This window comes from Eleutherodactylus coqui, chromosome 10 (assembly GCF_035609145.1).
Source record: "Eleutherodactylus coqui strain aEleCoq1 chromosome 10, aEleCoq1.hap1, whole genome shotgun sequence".
NCBI lineage: Eukaryota > Metazoa > Chordata > Amphibia > Anura > Eleutherodactylidae > Eleutherodactylus > Eleutherodactylus coqui.
The window spans coordinates 66,618,684-66,639,246 of record NC_089846.1 but is presented as its reverse complement, the minus strand read 5'-3'; the positions used below and the strand labels follow the sequence as shown (position 1 = coordinate 66,639,246).

Sequence of the window (20,563 nt, the reverse complement as noted above, 5' to 3'; positions counted from 1 at the left end):
GGGGAATCATCACAGATAAGCGTAGCCGCTTGTCAACCGACAGTGCCGACAGGCTAACACTCATCAAGATGAACAAAGGCTGGATTTCCCCAGACTTCTGTTCTCCACCAGCGGACAGCAGCGATACGTAAGCAATACGTAGGCTGCACCCGCGGATGGAAGCTACGTTCTCTCTCACCATCCAAAACGGGGACATTTCTGCTTCATCAATCTGTGTCTAATATTCCTCCTCCTCCTCCTCCTGCTCCTCCTCCTGAAACCTCACGTAATCACGCTGAACGGGCAATTTTTCTTAGGGCCACAAGGCTCACTCAAATAATTTTTCAGAACAATTTTTATAAGTTTCAATGCGCTTAAAAGCATTGAAACTTTAACTTGAACCAATTTTTCGTTACACTGGGCTGCCTCCAGGCCTAGTTACCACTTAAGCCACATTAACCAAAGCGATTAATGGGTTTCACCTGCCCTCTTGGCTGGCCATGGCCAATTTTTGGGATGTACATTAGTACTGTTGATACAGCAATTTTTGTGGGCCCTCGCCTACAGTGTAATCAAATTAATTTTTAGCCCACCTGCATTACAGCTGACGTTACCTCAGCTGTGTTGGGCAATGCAATGGGATATTTTTATGTACCGCCGGTGGGTTCCAGGGAGCCACCCATGCTGTAGGTGCACACTGAGTTTTTAATACATCTGTACACTTCTAAAGAACCCGTCTGACTGGGGCATGCAGTGTGGGCCGAAGCCCACCTGTATTACGCACGACATTACTACCTCAGCTGTGTTGGGCAATGCAATGGGATATTTCTATGTACCGCCGGTGGCTTCCTGGCACCCACCCAGGCAGTGGGTCCACAGGGAGTTTAACCTACATGTGTCCACTTGTAAAGAACCCCAGTCTGACTGGGGCATGCAGTGTGGGCCGAAGCCCACCTGCATTAAGCACGACATTACTACCTCAGCTGTGTTGGGCAATGCAATGGGATATTTTTGTGTACCGCCGGTGGGTTCCAGGGAGCCACCCATGCTGTAGGTGCACACTGAGTTTTTAATACATCTGTACACTTCTAAAGAACCCGTCTGACTGGGGCATGCAGTGTGGGCCGAAGCCCACCTGTATTACGCACGACATTACTACCTCAGCTGTGTTGGGCAATGCAATGGGATATTTCTATGTACCGCCGGTGGCTTCCTGGCACCCACCCAGGCAGTGGGTCCACAGGGAGTTTAACCTACATGTGTCCACTTCTAAAGAACCCCAGTCTGACTGGGGCATGCAGTGTGGGCCGAAGCCCACCTGCATTAACCCTTTCCAGTCCACTGTGTGACCTGTGAAGACATTAGGGTTTAAGGCTGTACAGCTCCGTTGTTGGTAGACGTCCGTCGGGGTTCTCTTACTGTATATTGCCAGCCTCTCTGCTGTCGGAGCCTATCCTACGTGTCAGCTCATGCAGTACTGGCTTTAGCCAGCATATAGCGCCGTTGTATAACGGCAGAAAAAGAGTAAGCCCCCTAGGAAAACCATATACAAATTGGATTGGAAAGGGTTAAGCACAACATTACTACCTCAGCTGTGTTGGGCAATGCAATGGGATATTTCTGTGTACCGCCGGTGGGTTCCAGGGAGCCACCCATGCTGTGGGTCGACAGGGACTTCACAATAGGGAGTTGTACCTGCCTGTGTCTATGAATTAAAAAGCCCGGTCTGACTGGGGCATGCAGACACCTTGACAGAATGAATAGTGTGTGGCACATAGGTTCCCCATTGCTATGCCCACGTGTGCAGCTCCTGATGGCGGTGGCACAGGATTCTATTTCTCATTGCTTCTGTACAGCATTGTGGGCTATCGCTCCGCCACTTTTAAAGAGGGTCGCTGCCTAGCCGTGCCAACCTCTGCAGTGTGTGCCTGCGGTCCCTCGTCATGGCAGACGCAATTCTAAATAGACATGAGCGTGGTGTGGCATGAGGGCAGCTGAAGGCTGCCCAGGGACACTTTGGTGTGCGCTGTGGGGGGGGGGGAGGGGGGCGGTTGGGCAGCATGTAACCCAGGAGAAGTGTCAGTGGAGTGTCATGCAGGCAGTGATTGTGCTTTGTTGGAGGTAGTGTGGTGCTTAGCAAAGGTATGCCATGCTAATGAGGGCTTTTCAGAAGTAAAAGTTGTTGGGAGGGGGGGGGGCCCACTCTTGCCGGTATTGTGGCTTAATAGTGGGACCTGTGAACTTGAGATGCAGCCCAACACGTAGCCCCTCGCCTGCCCTATCCGTCACTGTGTCATTCCCATCACTTTCCTGAATTGCCCAGATTTTCACACATGAAAACCTTAGCGAGCATCGGCGAAATACAAAAATGTTCTGGTCGCCCATTGACTTCAATGGGGTTCGTTGTTCGAAACGAACCCTCGAGCATCACGGGAAGTTCGTTCCGAATAACGAACACCCGAACATTTTGGTGTTCGCTCATCTCTAATCCTGTTCCTTTATGTCCGTCTGGATTTTTCAATAAAGAGAAAGAGTTTTTATCCTACGCTTGACTTACTCCCTTTTCCTGTACATCTGTTGTGGTTTCCATACAGTCCTTGTGGGGGAGTGATTGCAGAAAAGCTGGTCTCTGGTTTGCTCTGTAGGATCCGCTATACATAGTGCCACAGCGACTTCACTATTTGTTTTGAAAAATTAAAAATAGTGGGTGGAGTCATGCAAATAATCCCTTTACCAATAGCAGCTAATGCACCAAGAGCCACTAGTAGATAGCACAGATATAGCCTAGGATTAGAGAACTGTTTATTTGACACTGTATACAGCTGTTTAAAGCCTCTTAGGACTCATCAGTACAATATATGGGGTACCTTTCTTGCCAAAACTTTACTGGTTATACTGATAAAGTAGTTTCTGAAATAATTGTAATATTGAAAGTGACCCTCTGGTCCAAGAAAGACAATGTTTGCTCTGAGGTTGGAGGGCGTTTAAGAAATATTACCTGCCGCCCTCTGCATGCAGCATTCTGCTGTGAATTTGCCCTTTCCTGTGCATATCTTTAGTCTTAAAAGATCGCCATGCTGTGCATAAACAGTTTAAGACACTAAAAAGAAAGCGGTGCTGGCCAATCAGAGAACATTGTGTTATCTTAAACAACCAATATACTGCTAATGAACAATATGCATTAGGTAGTTAGAGGAGTGGTGCAGTCATCTTGGAAAACCAAAGAGGGGTCCAGAAATCAGCAGATCCACAGCAAATGCAAGAAGGCATGTAATATTACTCCCCACTCTGGTTCAGGGACAAAATGGAGAATTGCATTAAATTAACAACAATGACATTATCCAGGGCTGGATCAAGGTGGTGAAAGCCTCCTGTCTAGTAGGGCCATACTAGTAATTATTAAGAAATTATACCAGTGTTTCTGGTGGCACAATGCACCACTTATAATATAATACAGTGAAAGGGATTGGAGTTGGTTACAGGTCCTAAAACAGCAGAGCCGGACAGCAGTTTACAGAACCAGTGATGATGTCACCGTCATGTGATGAGTCACTGGGGCTCTAAGCTCTGCCCCTGATCACATGATGGTGACATCATCACAGACGCTAAACCAACAGAGCCAGACAGTGTGGAGCCCCGTTAACTGATCACATGAAATTCCTCATTCAGTGCATCGGGATGAAGGACCTGTGATGATGTCCATGTCATGTAATCAGGGGCAGAGCTCAGAGCCAGGTGACTCATCACATGAGATCCCTCATTCAGTGCACCAGGATGAAGGATCTGAGATGACATCACCATCATGTGATCAGGGGCGGAGCTCAGAGCCCGGTGACTCATCACATGAAATCCCTCATTCAGTGCACATGGATGAAAGGCCTGTTATGAAGTCATCGTCATGTAATCAGGGGCGGAGCTCAGAGGCCCAGTGACTGATTACATGACAGTGACATCATTATATGAAACTCACACACTCACACAGTCGCTCACGGACAGGTGGTCATTAGTATTTTGATTTAGCAGTCACGCTGCCCTATGCACTTTTAATGCTCATGCACCCTTTGGGTGAGTCAAGTTAAAGCTGCTGTCCATATACCTTAGATACCGGTCAGTCAATTACTTGTTAGACAACAGCTATCACTCCCAATTCTTCCATATACATGCATGGGTTATTATTGGGGAGAAGTAATAAAGCAACTACCAGAGGCCTTTGGCAGAGACTTTGCTCTTACTGGAACATACATATGGCAACAAAGCCAAGGCAACTATTTAAAATTGGCAAGAGGAACCAGCTTACTATATGCATATGGTAACAGAACCAAGCTTACAACATAGATATGGCACTAAAACCAAGCTGATTACATAGGTATGGTACCAGAATCATGCTTATTAAATAGATAAGGTTCCAGAACCAAGCTTACATTTGCCTCTGTCAAAAAAAATATATCAACTGGTGTTATAAAATGGACCCATCAAAAACAATATGTAGTAAACATACAGTCCTCTTTTTTGTAGTAAACTGTACCTTGATATGTTGTAAAACATGGTACAAATCTCATCTAAACTACAGATTTTGAAAATATGTCTGAAACATCTGAATGTTTTCACACAGCAATGCGCTCTTACATAGTAGCACACATAACATCACATCTTATACAGAGAGAGACAGTTTTAGGGTATTCCAGAAGTTGTGTATTCGCTGCGTATTTTCCAGTGTGGATTTGCATGCGGAAAATAAGTATTGTATTACAACACAAGCAATGTGGATGAGATTTCAAAAACTTGATCACATGCTGCAGGAAAAATCCAAATCTACAGCATGTCAATTTATGCTGCGGATTTTCACTGTGGATTTCACCTCTCCAAACAAAGGGGTTTAATCTACAGCAAAATATGTGCCAAATGTGCATGTAAAGCTTCACTGCTACCTCATCTGTCCAGGCTTCCCTTCTAAGTGTTCTGTCTAACATGCCGAAAAAGGCACTCAGATGAAACTCTGGTCGGCTCCAAGGCTGTCGTTTCTGAAATGGAGACCAAAGCTACAAGCTTTGGTCTCCATTTCACCAGATTTTCTTTCATTTCCTGCACTTCAGCCAGCCAAAATAGCATTGTCAACTACACTATTCTGTTTGGCCAAACGGAAACCTTGTTGCTTTGGTCTCTGTTTCAGAAATGAGAGTCTTGGAGCCATCCAGAGTTTCATCTGACTACTGTTTTTGGAAGGAATACTTGAATGGAAAGCAAGGAAAGGCTCCTGAGCAAGATGTCAATTACACAGGGAGATTATAATAATATAATTATCGCTCAAATAATCACTTGAAACAGTGATTTTCAGCGATATTTGGCCCGTGTACACACAGCAACCGACAGGGCACTGAGAAAGAAATCACTCTGTCATTGATAATCGCTACTTTTCAGTTCACTGAAACGAAGCAACTAGCGAGCGACTTCTCGTTCAATGTAAACAAGAGTCATTCAATCATTGAATGATTGCCTGTTTGCAGTGAATGGAGGTGGGTGTCCAGAAGAGATCTCCAGCACACTCTGCTACCATTCAATGAAAGCATAGGAGCGATAGTCGCTGGGACGACTGTCAGGCACTTATGCACCTGACAGGAGATGGAACTAAATTAAACAAAACAAATCTGGCTGCTCCTACAACCCCCCCCCCCCCCCCCTTCATTGACTGGATGCCCTTGGCACTGGCCCTTCAGTGCCTAATGGCAAATAAAGCCCTTGAGCAGAGAGGTATCTGCCAATGTTCCAAAATTGGAACAGTGAATTCATATAGTTCCTGTCTTGCTTTGGATTGCGAGGTGGATCCTTAATCGGCAGGTAAAAGGTTATAGCTGTCAGCAGCCACATCTTTATGAAATTCAACTTTTAATTCCCAACTTTTAAAGCCCAGTGCAATTGCCCCATGGGTGGGGCTTCTACCTCTGGTGTTCTCCCTCTCTGTCCAATCAGATGCTGTACTTCAAAGATTGACAGCTGCAGTGCACAATCAGAAGGCCACTACAGCTACCAATCATTGCTATAGAGCATTTGCAATAAAATTTAATGTTATAAGATTTCTACTGCGTGACAAACATTGTCGAATCACTCGTATAGTGGCTATCATATATGTGGATAACTACCAATGCCATGAATAAATCCACTTTTTTTCTCCACTCATAGATACTTGGGTGGCCTTCGGAGATGCAGAAGGAGAAGAATCACAGACAGATGATCAGAAGGTGCACACAATACAGCATGACGGGCGCTGGTGGTGTGAAGACAGTACAACCTTGTGTACAGAGCACTCTATAGACAAAGTGAGCCTGGAAAAAGAGTATTCATTTATACCACTTGTGATATATTGCCCTCCAGGGGAGGGGCAGCAGCAACACACTGGACTTCAAAACAGTAGATAAACTCACCTCAAGCTTTATTTTTCCAGCACAGTAAGCAAAATAGTGTCCTTCAACGTTGCATAGGCACCGCGCAGTGTGCTCAAGTCCATACAAAACATAAGCTCAGGTTGCACCATACCAAGTGCTCAGAGGTTTCCTCCTCAGGCTGTCAGGCCCTTACTTCCTGGAGCTGTAGTCTTTTATGCTCCAGTAATGAGGTCAGGGCCTACAGCTGCGCTTCCTGAGGACTAGGGTGAAGTTGTGGACTGGAGCGCCACCCTGTCCAGACTAAAAGCCTGGAAGGGAGGTATACTCCATCCACAACTTCACCCTTTAAATGCCTACATATCCACCCCCCCCCCCCTTCTTCTCCAGACCAGATGGCTGGGTCTTCTTGGTGGATCAGGCAATGCACCCTAGACAGGGCATCAGCATTACCTTGTGACTTGCCTGGTCTATACTCGAGGGTGATCTTGAAGTTCTGAAGTGAAAGAAACCACCTCGTCACCCTCGCATTCTTTTCCTTATTTTCTTCCATCCGGGTCAAGGGGGCATGGTCTGACACCAATTTGAACTCTCTCCCCAAGAGATAGTACTTTAACGTTTCTAGTGCCCATTTTACCGCTAAACATTCACATTCAACAATAGCATAATTCTTCTCCGCAGGAGAACGTTTCCAGCTTAAATACAGTACTGAATGTTCTTCTCCATTTATGGACTGGAACAACACTGCACCCAACCCTAGATTAGAGGCATCTGTTTGCACAATAAACTCTTTCAAGAAGTCGTCCGTTATCAACACTGGCTGTTGGCAAAGGGCAGACTTTAAATTTTGAAAGGCCTGCTCGGCCTCGGCTGTCCACACCACCATTACCGACTTGCCCCCTTTTGTCAAGTCCCTAAGTGGTGCTGTAATGAAGGCAAAGTTCTGCATAAATCTATTGTAGTACCCGGTCATTCTTAAAAAGGCTCTGACCTGTTTTTTCGTCAAGGGTCTAGGCCATGCCTGTATGGCCTCTATCTTGTTGACCTGGGGTTTAATGACGCCATGGCCAATAACATAGCCAAGGTACTTGGCTTCCTCCAGGGCCAGTGCACATTTTTCAGGGTTTAAGGTTAAACCTGCCCCTTTTATGGCATCCATGACGGCCTGTACCTTCCCAAGGTGACTCTCCCAATTGGTACTATAGACTATGACATCGTCTAGGTACGCGGCAGAATAGTTATGGTGAGACCTCAAAATCTAATTCATCAACCTTTGAAAGATAGCAGGCGCGCCATGTAAACCAAACGGCATGTCTTTGTACTGCAACAAGCCCTCTGCTTTCCTACGTGCTTTTGGAATCCTATACGGTTTTAAAGGGGTTGTCTCACGAAAGCAAGTGGGGTTATACACTTCTGTATGGCCATATTAATGCACTTTGTAATGTACATCGTGCATTAAATATGAGCCATACAGAAGTTATTCACTTACCTGCTCCGTTGCTAGCTTCCCCGTCGCCATGGATCCGTCTAATTCTGATGTCTTCTGGCGTTTTTAGACGCGCTTGCGTAGTCCGTGTTTCTGGCTGGTAAATGGGGCCGCTCGTGCCGGATAGCTGGTCACCACGTTGTCATCATAGCTCCGCCCCGTCACGTGTGCCGATTCCAGCCAATCAGGAGGCTGGAATCGGCAATGGAACGCACAGAGCCCACGGTGCACCATGGGAAAGGACCCGCGATGCATCGTGGGTGAAGATCCCGGCGGCCATCTTGGTGAAGGAAGAAGTAGGAAGAAGGAAGACGTCGCAGAGCGGGGATTCGGGTAAGTAATATGTATTTTTTTTTTTTTAACACATCCATTGGGGTTGTCCTGCGCCGAACGGGGGGGCTATGGAAAAGAAAAACAAAAGGTTTCGGCGCGAGACAACCCCTTTAAGTTTACATTCATTCTGGGTTCAGTTATGATGTCATGTCTTATGACGTGTGTATGACCGGGCAGGTCAGAGAATTTGTCTCTGTTTCTTTGCAGGAACTCTTTTGCCTCCTGCCGTTGGCACACCGAGAGGGCCTCACCTACTCTAACATCGGGCAGGGAGAGCTGCGGCCCACCCCTCCCGATGCTTGAGGTAGCCAAAGCTTCTCTATCCTTCCAGGGTTTTATTAAATTAACATGGTACACCTGATATGGCTTCCTTTTCCCGGTTGATGCATTCTATAGTTTACATCGCTACCTTCTCAATGATTTCGTAGGGACCCTGCCATCTAGCGAGGAATTTACTCTCTACAGTAAGGCACCAAGATGAGAACTCGGTCACCGGGACTAAAAGTTCTCACCCTGGCAGAACAATTGTACACTCTGCTTTGGGCCTCCTGCGCCCTCTGCAAGTGTTCCCTGACAATGGGCATTACAGTATTAATGCAGTCCTGCATCTAAGCCACGTGCTCTATGACACTCCTATAGAGAGTCGACTCGGTCTCCCAGGTTTCTGTGGCTATATCCAACAACCCTCTGGGGTGCCAACCATATAGCAACTCAAAAAGCGAGAAGCCTGTGGTACCTCCCGTATGGAGAACATGAGGTAAGGTAATAGACGGTCCCAGTCCCGACCATCTTTCTCTACTACTCACTTTAGCATTTGTTTCAGGGTCTTATTGAACCTCTCTACCAACCCATCCGTCTGAGGGTGGTATGCGGAGGTTCGTATGTGATCAATTTTAAAGAGGTGACACAATTCTTTCATTACTTTGGACACAAACGGGGTCCCCTGGTCCGTGAGGATTTCCTTGGGAAGACCTATTCTGGAGAACATAAGGGACAATCCTAGTGCAATGTTTTTGGCAGTAGGGCTTCTCAAAGGAATTGACTCAGGGTACCGGGTGGCATAATCTAACAGAACCAAAATGTATTGATGTCCTCTAGCCGACTTGACTATAGGACCCTCTAAATCCATTCCAATTCTGTCAAAGGGAACCTCTATAATCAGGAGAGGCACTAAGGGACTGCGGAAGTGCGACACAGAAGTGGTGCTCTGAAAGGTGGGACATGACTCACAGTGCTCCTTTATGTCCTTGTATACCCCTGGCCAGAAGAACCTTTGAAGAATTTTATCCTGTGTTTTATCAGCTCCTAAATGTCCTCCTAACACATGATTATGTGCCATGTCTAGCACCTTGCGCCTGTACGGCTTTGGCACGACCAACTGTTCTACCACCTTCTCGCCTATTTTTGTTACTCTATACAGCAAGTTATTATTCATGGCAAAATGGGGGAACCGTTGGTCAGAACCTGGTTTCTGTAACACACCATTTATTTTAACAACATTCTCTTTTGCATTAACAAGAGTGGGGTCCCTTAATTGGGCTGTCCCAAAGTTCTCAGGTGCATCTTCCAGATCGGACACATCCTGAACTGAGGGGTAGACTTCCTCTTCAGCATCATCTCCAACCAAGACCTGCAGAGGAAAAGTTACATTTCCTGGTTCAATGTCCACATTTACCCCGCTCTCCTGCGGAGGTGTAAGGTCAGCGGGGTTTGCGCCAGCCTCTTTAGAAGGGGTTGTCATTTTCCGCCACAAGTCCCAGAACACAGGAAAATCATGTCCCAAAATCACACTGTGCATTAACCCTTTGACCACACCTACATTGAAGGTCACAGTTCCGACATGGGTCTTAAAGTTAACACTGTGCCATAGGACATACCCTTGTGTCACCGTGTATACATACCACACTGATGTGCTTGCCCGGTATGAAGCCTTCTGCAATCAGGATAGCATGGACTCATTTACATTAGCATTTCTATTTGGTTCTATTTATGTTTTCTGTTTAATTGATCCATTTGTAAATTGAGCATGCACTTAATAGAAAAGAAAAAAGTACACAAAACGGATTGGTAAAACCGGATGTAAATAAAGTGAAACAGGAATAAACTGACCAAATGATCAGTTTTTTTGATAGTCTACTGGATCCGTTTAAAAACAAACACAAAAACTGTGGTTTCCATTTGGTTCTGTTTTAAATTCATTTTGCAGTCCATTTCATTTTTTTTTTTTTAAAGCGGATCCATTAAAAATGAAAAGCAAAATGCTGATGTAGCCCTAGGAACTGATGCAAAAAGAACCTGACATCCGGTGTTTTGACAGAACAGTTTAACTGATCTATTTGTCTTAGAGCGGCTTTAGATGACTGTATATCGGCCAGGTTTCCACACTCCTCTCTGCAGTGGGAGGAGGCTGGAAGAGCCAAGAGCAGTGCACTGAGCTCCCCTGTCCGCCCCTCGCCACTATTTGCAATGGGAGCAGGGGCGGCGCTAAGTTTTGTTTTTTATTAAATTAGCTTTGCCCCTGCCACGCCCACTCCCATTGCAAATATGAGTGAGGGGCGGAGAGGGGGCGGGAGCTCAGTGCACGCTCACAGCTCTTCCAGCCTCCTCCCCCTGCAGAGAGGGACATTGTATATCCGTCGAGTGTGAAAACCCGGTCAATATACGGTCGTCTGAATAAACCCTTCGTCTGCATCAACTATATATATACATATATATATATATATATATATATATATATATATATATATATATATATATATATATAATTTTTTTATTTTTTTTTAAGAGAAAAAAAACTGCTCCAGCAAAAACAGATAAAAGAACGCCAATGTGAACATACACTAAACCACAGATTTTCTTAGTGCCTGCTGTAGCAGTGACGGAAATAAAAAAAAGACCCCCTGGTATATCTCGTCTACTCTTATATTACCTCTATGCTTATCCCAGGCAGCTTGCAGTCATATATTGTTCAGTCCAACCAGGTACACTAAAAGTTTGTTCCATGCATCTCCAACTCTTTGAGTAATGTAATATTTAATCCTGGCCTTGTTTCTGATCTTCCCCCAATTAATTTCAGAGAATTGCGTTAATCTTCCTAATAAATGCACTTCCCTTCTGAACCATAATTATACCTGTAGCATATATTAAGGTTTCCCTCATGTCCCCTCTTCTTCCTTCTTTCCTCAGGCTATATAAATGTTTTACCTGATAAGTTTGTCCTACAGACCTACCACCATTTTTGTAGCCCATCTTTGGACTGTTTCGACTATATAGTAATATAGTATGTAAGGCTGAAAAAAGACATATGTCCGTCCAATTCAGCCTATTACCCCCTAATGTTGATCCAGAGGAAGGCAAGAAAAATCCCAATGAAGTAGAAGCCACTTTTTCTCATTTAGGGGTAAAAATTCCTTCCTGACTCCAACATGACAATCAGAATAATCCCCTTATCAATGTCTTTCTGTAGATGAGGTCTCCAGAACTGAACACAATATTCCAGATGAGGTCTCACCAAGGCTCTATACAGCAGGATCACAATCTCCCTCTTTCTACTGGTTATACCTCTGGCTGTGCATCCTACTTGCTTTCTTTGCTGCCTGACCGTACTGTGGATGCCATTGTGTGATCCTGATCTATGAATGATATTAGAAAATTGTACTAGATAATGTTATTAGAAGGTGAATGAGCAGGACTGAAAAATGCTGATAGTTATCACTGGTGTTAACACTGCACAATACAGGCTGCCATAAATGACATTTTACATTCTGCTGATGGCATCTATAAGATTTCGCCACAGCCGCCCTTCTCTATTATCAGAATCTCTCCTGCTCCGTCCTAATGTACTTCCATCACATACACTCATCCAGTTCACATATCTTAATAAACGTTATGCCCTTTGCAGAAAATAAAGGGCAAATTGCAATTTTGTTTAGCACAATATCTCACCATGTAACAATGTAATCTCATTGAATGGGCTGCAATTGATTCATTGGGTCCATTTTCTTTAACAAGATAGCTTATTACATGCTGTGCTCGGGGAAGCAGAACAGTCAGTTTCCAGCAAGTAACATTACATTAGTGGAAATACAGTAAACACGGGTATTTTATTAGGATAACCCATATGAACTTATTAGGGCATGTGGACTTCACAGAGGTGAGAAACTTGCTCAGGACAGAGGGGCTCCCTTTGTTGACACTGTATTTTCTAAGGAAAGGGCTAGGGACTGCATGGGTTAATGAAGAGGAGAGAAGTTGAGTGTGAAGAGGGTCTTAAGACTAACTGGGTGGTCCAAAGGGTTGGGGAAGGTTCTTGTTTATATATCTATATATATAAAGGTGAAAGTCCTCACTAACTGACTCACTGACTGACTGACTCGCCACTAATTCTCTAACTTCCCAATGTCGTACAAACATCAAATTTGGCAGGAAGATTCTTTCGGTCCTAAATAGGAAAAGTAAAGGGGTCACAGCTTGAAAATTTAATGCTAAGTGCAAAAGTATTGGTGCCCCTTTGTAACGTACCAAATCTAATTCTCTAACTTCCCGATGTCGTACAAAATGAAATTTGTCGTACATGAAATTTGGGATAATCATTCTTTAGGTCCTAAATAGGAAAAGCAAAGGGGCCACAGCTCGATTATTCAACGCTAGTTGCAAAAGTAAGTGCACCCCTATGTAATGTAACTTCTCGGTGTCATACAAGTGTGAAATTTGGCGCAAGCATTCTTTAGGTCCTAAATGAGGAGAGTGGGAGGGGTGGCACATTCTGCAGAGGGACATCAGTACATGCAACCTGAGGAAAATCTAACTCCTCTATGTGTATACATATTTCATTCCTCGGTTACATTAAAGTGACCTTAACTTAAAGGGGTTGTCTCACGGCAGCTAGTGGGGTTATACACTTCTGTATGGCCATATTAATGCACTTTGTAATGTACATCGTGCATTAAATATTGGCCATACAGAAGTTATTCACTTACCTGCTCCGTTGCTAGCGTCCCCGTCGCCATGGATCTGTCTAATTCTGATGTCTTCTTGCTTTTTTAGACGTGCTTGTGCTGTGCGGTCTTCTCCCCTTCTGCTCGGTCCAGGCACGAGCGGCGTTCTGGCTCCGCCCCCTTCTACGCGTCATCGCGTAGCTCCGCCCCGTCACGTGTGCCGATTCCAGCCAATCAGGAGGCAGGAATCGGCAATGGAACGCACAGAGCCCATGGTGCACCATGGGAGAAGACCCACGGTGCACCATGGGAGAAAACCGCAGTGCATCCCTGGGAAAGGACCGGCGGCCATCTTGGGAGAAGATTTTATAAAGTCCTTATTTCGTCGGATCGGTAAGTAGCAAGCGGCTTAAAAACCGCTTTACTTTGCTATTTTATGCCAGGGGGGTGACAGGGGGAATGGGGTAAGGTAAAATTTTGAGGTTTGCCGCGAGACAACCCCTTTAATAACATTTTCCATGCAAACTACACGTAAACACCTGTATCAAATTAACTCAGGCAAGGCCAGGTATATCAGCTAGTGTATATATATATATATATATATATATATATATATATATATATATATATATAGGGGGTGGACAAAAATATGGAAACACCAAAGCTGTAGTCTGCTTCTTTTTCATCACAACCTTACACAATGATCATCTGTTTCTGTCACTCAGCAAATAGTTCCATCCACGTTGGTGTTTTTTGGATGTGGTTTTTCCAGTCTTACTGTATGTGGTCATAATCTTGGATAATGTGCCTCGTGATGCCTTAAAAATCTCCACTGCCTTTGTTAAAGAGGCACCCACCATACAGGCCCCAACAATTTGACCGTGTTGGAATTCCATCAGCTCTGCCATGATTCCCTCACAATTGTCCATGATAATGACCACTAACCGACAAGGAGCAGGTTGGTCTGCGCTCATTCCGTTCATGTACGTAGGTAGATTACCTACTGTATGGGGATGACTGATTGGTAACACAATCGTTCAGTGCATACAACTGTCATTGATTGGCCGTTTACACAGGAGACGTACAGCCAACCAGTGAGCATCTTATCCTTTTACGCAGCCTGATTGCCGGTTGAACGAGTGTCTGTAGGAACATTTGGGCCTGAAAATCGTCCCATGTAAAAGGACCTTTAGGCTGGGCTGTCATGCTGCGGCTCTCACAAGCACCGCAGCCCCTTCAAAAAGCTGATCATCAGCAATCACTTATTGATGGCTAATTCTGATAGGTCATATGTTTCAGAAAAATTTTGGATAACCCCTTTAAAAGTGTTGTTGTGAGTAGAAAGTGCTGCGTTGCTGACAGTGTGGCTTCCAGTTTTCTTTTGCTGTCTAGACACCAAGGTCATGCATGCAGTCTAGTATCGCTGAGCACTAGAAATAAGGAGAACAGGGACACTGGGAATGCAGCCCATAGGCAGGTGCTTCTATGGAGTAATGGCACCAGCATTCTTATTACTGGCTTTTTAGCCTCATTCTGTTTACATGGCCTTCTGCATGATAACAATGTCTCTTTTGAGGGTATGTTCACACATAGCAGAAATGCTATGGATTTTCTGTCACAAAAGGCGCAGCATTTCCGTATCAAAAACAGAGTCAAGTTGCCGACCATTGCTACAGATTTTGATCCCAAATCAGCTGCGGATCTGCAGATGATTTCAGCCTGCCACTCTATTCACCTCACAATCTGCAGACCCTCACTGAACCTGATGGAGCAACCCTCACATCCCTCACGTGGCAATCGCTACTGAGGGCCACAGCTGCCAGTTATGTGATGCCAGAAGTGGGTGCATCACCTAGCTGTCGGCCGCAGCGATTAGAAGCAGTTGCAGAGTGAGAGCTGATCTGTGCACTCCAGTGAGGGGCTGCTGATTGTGAGGTGAGTGGAGCAGCAGGCCAAAATCAGCTGCGGATCTGCAGCTGATTTCAAGTAAAAATCTGCATCAATGGTGATGATGTGGAAACTCCATGGATTTTGCTACAGAATTTTCCACTGCATTAAATCTGCAGCATTTTTGCAACGTGTGAACATACCCTTAAAGAGATTGGTTACAAAATTACCTTTTAAAATTAGAGCCATTAGAGTTTAAAAAAAACAAACATTGTATTTACCCATCCTCAACCCTGGCGATCCAGTGCAGCAGCACCGCGATTCTCCTGGTCTGTGTTGACAGCAGAAGTCAGGTGACTGCTGTCTGCCAATCAGAGGCCACAGTGTCACTGTTCTGAACTCCTGACATCATTGTGCCTAGAATGTACACTACCGTTCAAAAGTTTGGGGTCACCCAAACAATTTTGTGTTTTCCATGAAAAGTCACATTTATTCACCACCATGCGTTGTGAAATGAATAGAAAATAGAGCCAAGATATTGACAAGGTTAGAAATAATGATTTGTATTTGAAATAACATTGTTTTTACATCAAACTTTGCTTTCGTCAAAGAATCCTCCTTTTGCAGCAATTACAGCATTGCACACCTTTGACATTCTAGCTGTTAATTTGTTGAGGTAAGCTTGAGAAATTGCACCCCACGCTTCTAGAAGCATCTCCCACAAGTTGGATTGGTTGGATGGGCACTTCTGGCGTACCATACGGTCAAGCTGCTCCCACAACAGCTCAATGGGGTTCAGATCTGGTGACTGCGCTGGCCACTCCATTACCGATAGAATACCAGCTGCCTGCTTCTGCTGTAAATAGTTCTTGCACAATATTGGAGATGTGTTTAGGGTCATTGTCCTGTTGTAGGATGAAATTGGTTCCAATCAAGCGCTGTCCACTGGGTATGGCATGGCGTTGCAAAATGGAGTGATAGCCTTCCTTATTCAGAATCCCTTTTACCCTGTACAAATCTCCCACCTTACCAGCACCAAAGCAACCCCAGACCATCACATTACCTCCACCATGCTTAACAGATGGCGTCAGGCATTCTTCCAGCATCTTTTCATTTGTTCTGCGTCTCACAAACGTTCTTCTTTGTGATCCAAACACCTCAAACTTGGATTCATCCGTCCACAACACTTTTTTCCAGTCTTCCTCTGTCCAATGTCTGTGTTCTTTTGCCCATCTTAATCTTTTTCTTTTATTGGCCAGTCTCAGATATGGCTTTTTCTTTGCCACTCTGCCCTGAAGCCCAAAATCCCGCAGCCGCCTCTTCACTGTAGATGTTGACACTGGTGTTTTGCGGGTACTATTTAATGAAGATGCCAGTTGGGTACCTGTGAGGCGTCTGTTTCTCAAACTAGAGACTCTAATGTGCTTATCTTCTTGCTTAGTTGTGCAACGCGGCCTCCCACTTCTTTTTCTACTCTGGTTAGAGCCTGTTTGTGCTGTCCTCTGAAGGGAGTAGTACACACCGTTGTAGGAAATCTTCAATTTCTTAGCAATTTCTCGCATGGAATAGCCCTCATTTCTAAGAACAAGAATAGACTGTCGAGTTTCAGATGAAAGTTCTCTTTTTCTGGCCATTTTGAGCGTTTAATTGACCCCACAAATGTGATGCTCCAGAAACTCAATCTGCTCACAGGAAGGTCAGTTTTGTAGCTTCTGTAACGAGCTAGACTGTTTTTTAGATGTGTGAACATGATTGCACAAGGGTTTTCTAATCATCAATTAGCCTTCTGAGCCAATGAGCAAACACATTGTACCATTAGAACACTGGAGTGATAGTTGCTGGAAATGGGCCTCTATACACCTTTGTAGATATTGCACAAAAAAACAGACATTTGCAGCTAGAATAGTCATTTACCACATTAGCAATGTATAGAGTGCATTTGTTTAAAGTTAGGACTAGTTTAAAGTTATCTTCATTGAAAAGTACAGTGCTTTTCCTTCAAAAATAAGGACATTTCAATGTGACCCCAAACTTTTGAACGGTAGTGTAAGTGCTGATTCCAGAAGAACAGGTATCCTCTGATTGGTAGGCAGCGGTCACCTGACTTCCATTGTCAACTGGAAGAATCATGCAGCTCTAGATCCCTGGGGCTTAGGACGAGTACATAGGTTTTTTTTTTGTCTCTAATGTTAAAAAGTAATTTTGTAACTGAACAATCCCTTTAAATAGTAATTAGGAACTCCCTTTTGGTCACTATTCAACTTCTATTTATCACTAGATTTTATCTGTCCAACTACTCATTCTTGGGCAGATTATAAAAGAAAAAAATAATTAAAATATATGATATTAAAGATTTTGTATGAGATTAGAAAATGTGGCTGACTTTTTTTCTTCTGAAATAGCGCCACTCTTGTCCATAGGCTATGCCCAGTACTGCAGCTCTGCCACATTCTAGTAATACCAACTGCAATGTGGCATACAACCCAGGAAAGTGGCGCTGTTTCAGGAGAAAACTAAAATGGTCCCTTTTTTCTTATGTGATGTGACCCCTTTGAGAGCACGGTTTACAAACTTCATATATTGCATCCCTACTGTATTTGTTACAAAGTAATTGTATTTTCATGTCTTTGCTTCTTTCTTCAGAACAGTCTGGAACACATATTTGAAAATTGCTTTCCTCCAGTGTCACATCCAGTTGTAGAAGAAGAAATTCAGCCACTGGAATCATTATTACATGACATTAAACCTCAAGGTCATAAACAGACATGGAGAAGGTAGGACGTATATATGTGGAGAGCAGTGGAGGCGTAACTAGAGGCTGCAAAATCTGTAACAGCACCCCCCAACTATGATGCTTCATTCATAGTACTGGTCTCCTTAAATGGGTAAGAAAGACCTTATAGGCCCCCTAAGACTCCAGGGCCGGGGTGCAACCGCATCTACTGCACCCATTACACCACTGGAGAGCAGGACCTCACTTAGGGTCCTTTTAGATGAGCCAATTCTTGTTTGACCAAGCGAGTGACATCACATTCGCTGTATAAGTGACTGAGAGGGACTGAAGAGCGCTGTGTGAACTGAACAATAAGTGAATTGGTCAATGATGATTTTTATGTCTGCAGAAAATGAATGGCGAGCGAAAAGCAAAATATATCATTTACATTTGCTCGTTTAAATGATTTTTTGAACGATTATCATTCCGTCTAAAAGCACCTTTACACCGAGCCAGTAGTTAGTTTTCAGGACTATTTGTAAATAAAGTGCATTGGTACCAACAATGGAGATTATCCATGATGGATGAGGGTGGTTAGGGGTTAACATATAATATCCCTGGAGACCAAATGTCATCTAAATAGGACCAGAATTCTTTATACGGGTCAGAATCCCCTGCTTCCTTTCCCCCAGTCATACAGTTATGTGATCTGTCTGCCTGCAGCTGCCACTAAGGGTGCCTGCACACGAGCAGAATTTCAAGCGCGTGATTTTAGGCACATAATCCGCCCCAGACCGCAGCCAATATACTCCTATGAGGATCCGCAGTTGTCCCCAGACGGACGGATGTGTATCGCGTTTTTTCACGCGAGTGAAAAAATCTGCGACCTGTTCTAATTTTGGTCGGATCATGCGCGTGAAGCCTCCAATACAAGTGAATGGGTGCGTTTTTTCACGCAGTACATCCGGAGTGCAGCTGCGGATGGAGTCACTGGTTGCTATGACTACAGGAAGTAGGCATGGTAGGAGGCGTCCCAGCACACAGCACAGAGCTTCACAGGCATTTTTCAACTGCAGATCTGTCCTTTCAGTCCCCTCATCTACCAGAGAGCAGCCAGCAGACACCAGCCAGGGTGCACCCAGTACCTCCTTTTTTTCCTGGGGGGCTCTTCCTCCTCCGTTACCGCAGTACCTCCGAAAAAAGTTACATGGATCAACCATGCCCACAAAGACATCTGCTCACCGGGTGAAAGCATGTTGCCAGAATAATTTAACAGTGCTCACACAAGCAAGAGGGACAGAACGGAGTCTGGGTGTTGGTTTTTAAGCTGTTTTCCAGGGAATGGGCAGTTCTCTAGGGGTTGGGTTTACAATAAGGGTGTCTTCTGGATTTTTCTGTGCGTTTTTTTCCGCAACACATCCGCGTATATCCGCGCGTGATTTTTCACGCATCCGCACCTATCCGCAAGCACATTTAGGTACCATACGCGCGTGAAAATCCGCGAGTGGAATCCGGAACGCTCGTGTGCAGGCGGCCTAAGGGGGGCACATTGAATAGAGGTCTATACAGCTGCCATTAAACGCAATTATTTCAGCTTTTAATGTTTCCTCCTGCATTACCTAGTGGCGTCTGCTGGCACTAAGGAACTGTGCCGGTTTTCCTCCAAGCCTGCCTCTGCAGAGGTGTACAAACCCTACATGCAGCCCGTGTGGCTGTACGTGAGCCAATGAAGGTGATTTCTTCAATTAAAGTAGGCGCTCCTGTTCTGAGATGGGGTTATTAGTGGCCTGCACCACCACCTGGACTCTATTTTTATTCTACTATCACACTCTCTGTAAGATCGCTTCATGCTTACCCTTTGTTCACTTTTGTGTTGTGATTACAGATCCGCAGACTATCTACAGAGAGCCACATCCGATCACACAAGAGATCCAGATCTTCTTTACAAGTGGGAAGGATCCCAACTACACACCACCTACCTCTCATCTCTCCATATTAACCCCAATGACAAGGTTAGATTGCCGTTTCCTTCTTGGGCTTTTGATCTTGTTGATTCTATATTAAAATATAGCCATTTTCTGTAAAGCTATCAGCAAAACGCTCATTCTTGGTATGGAGACACTTCTTGTGGCGTCTCACCCTTTTGAGAACAAAGTAACTGGCAAGACCCAATGGGCTTCTGTACATGATGAATCCATCGTAAAAAGGCTGCAGCCTAGCCTAAGGCACCTTAATTATTACGTAAAAACTAGAGATGAGCGAACATACTCGTCCGAGCTTGATATTCGTGCGAATATTAGGGTGTTCGGGATGCTCATTACTCGTAACGAGTACCACGCGGTGTTCCGGTTACTTTCAGTTTCCTCTCTGAGACGTTAGCGCGCTTTTCTGGCCAATTGAAAGACAGGGAAGGCATTACAACTTCCCCCTGTGACGTTCAAGCCCTATACCACCCCCCTGCTGTGAGTGGCTGGGGAGATCTGATGTCACCCGAGTATAAAAATCGTCCCCTCCCGTGGCTCGGCTCAGATGCCTTGTGAGTTAGCTGAGGGAAAGTGGTATTGTGCTGGAGCTGCTGTAGGGAGAGCGTTAGGAGTTAGTGTAGGCTTCAAGAACCCCAACGGTCCTTCTCAGGGCCACATCTAATAGTGTGCAGTACTGTGTTAGCACTGTATTTTTTTTTTTTTTCTTCAAAATTGGATCTGCAGAGCATTGCGCCCTGCAATAGGGACAGAAGTTGTGGTTAGGCAGGGAGAGTGTTAGCAGTGAGTGTAGGCTTCAAGAACCCCAACGGTCCTTTCTAGGGCCACATCTATCCGTGTGCAGTACTGTCCAGGCTGCTGTTAGCAGT

At 44.8% G+C, this 20,563-nt stretch overlaps 1 protein-coding gene across 1 annotated transcript in view; it reads left to right on the top strand.

Annotated features, from left to right (window-relative positions):
* LOC136580566 (uncharacterized) overlaps positions 1-20,563 on the top strand; it is a 48,742-nt gene that overhangs the window by 11,457 nt on the left and 16,722 nt on the right. The window contains exons 2-4 of the mRNA XM_066581216.1: positions 6,157-6,293; positions 17,643-17,773; positions 19,598-19,724. Coding sequence (XP_066437313.1) covers positions 6,157-6,293; positions 17,643-17,773; positions 19,598-19,724 — 395 coding nt within the window. The remainder of the gene's footprint in view (positions 1-6,156; positions 6,294-17,642; positions 17,774-19,597; positions 19,725-20,563) is intronic.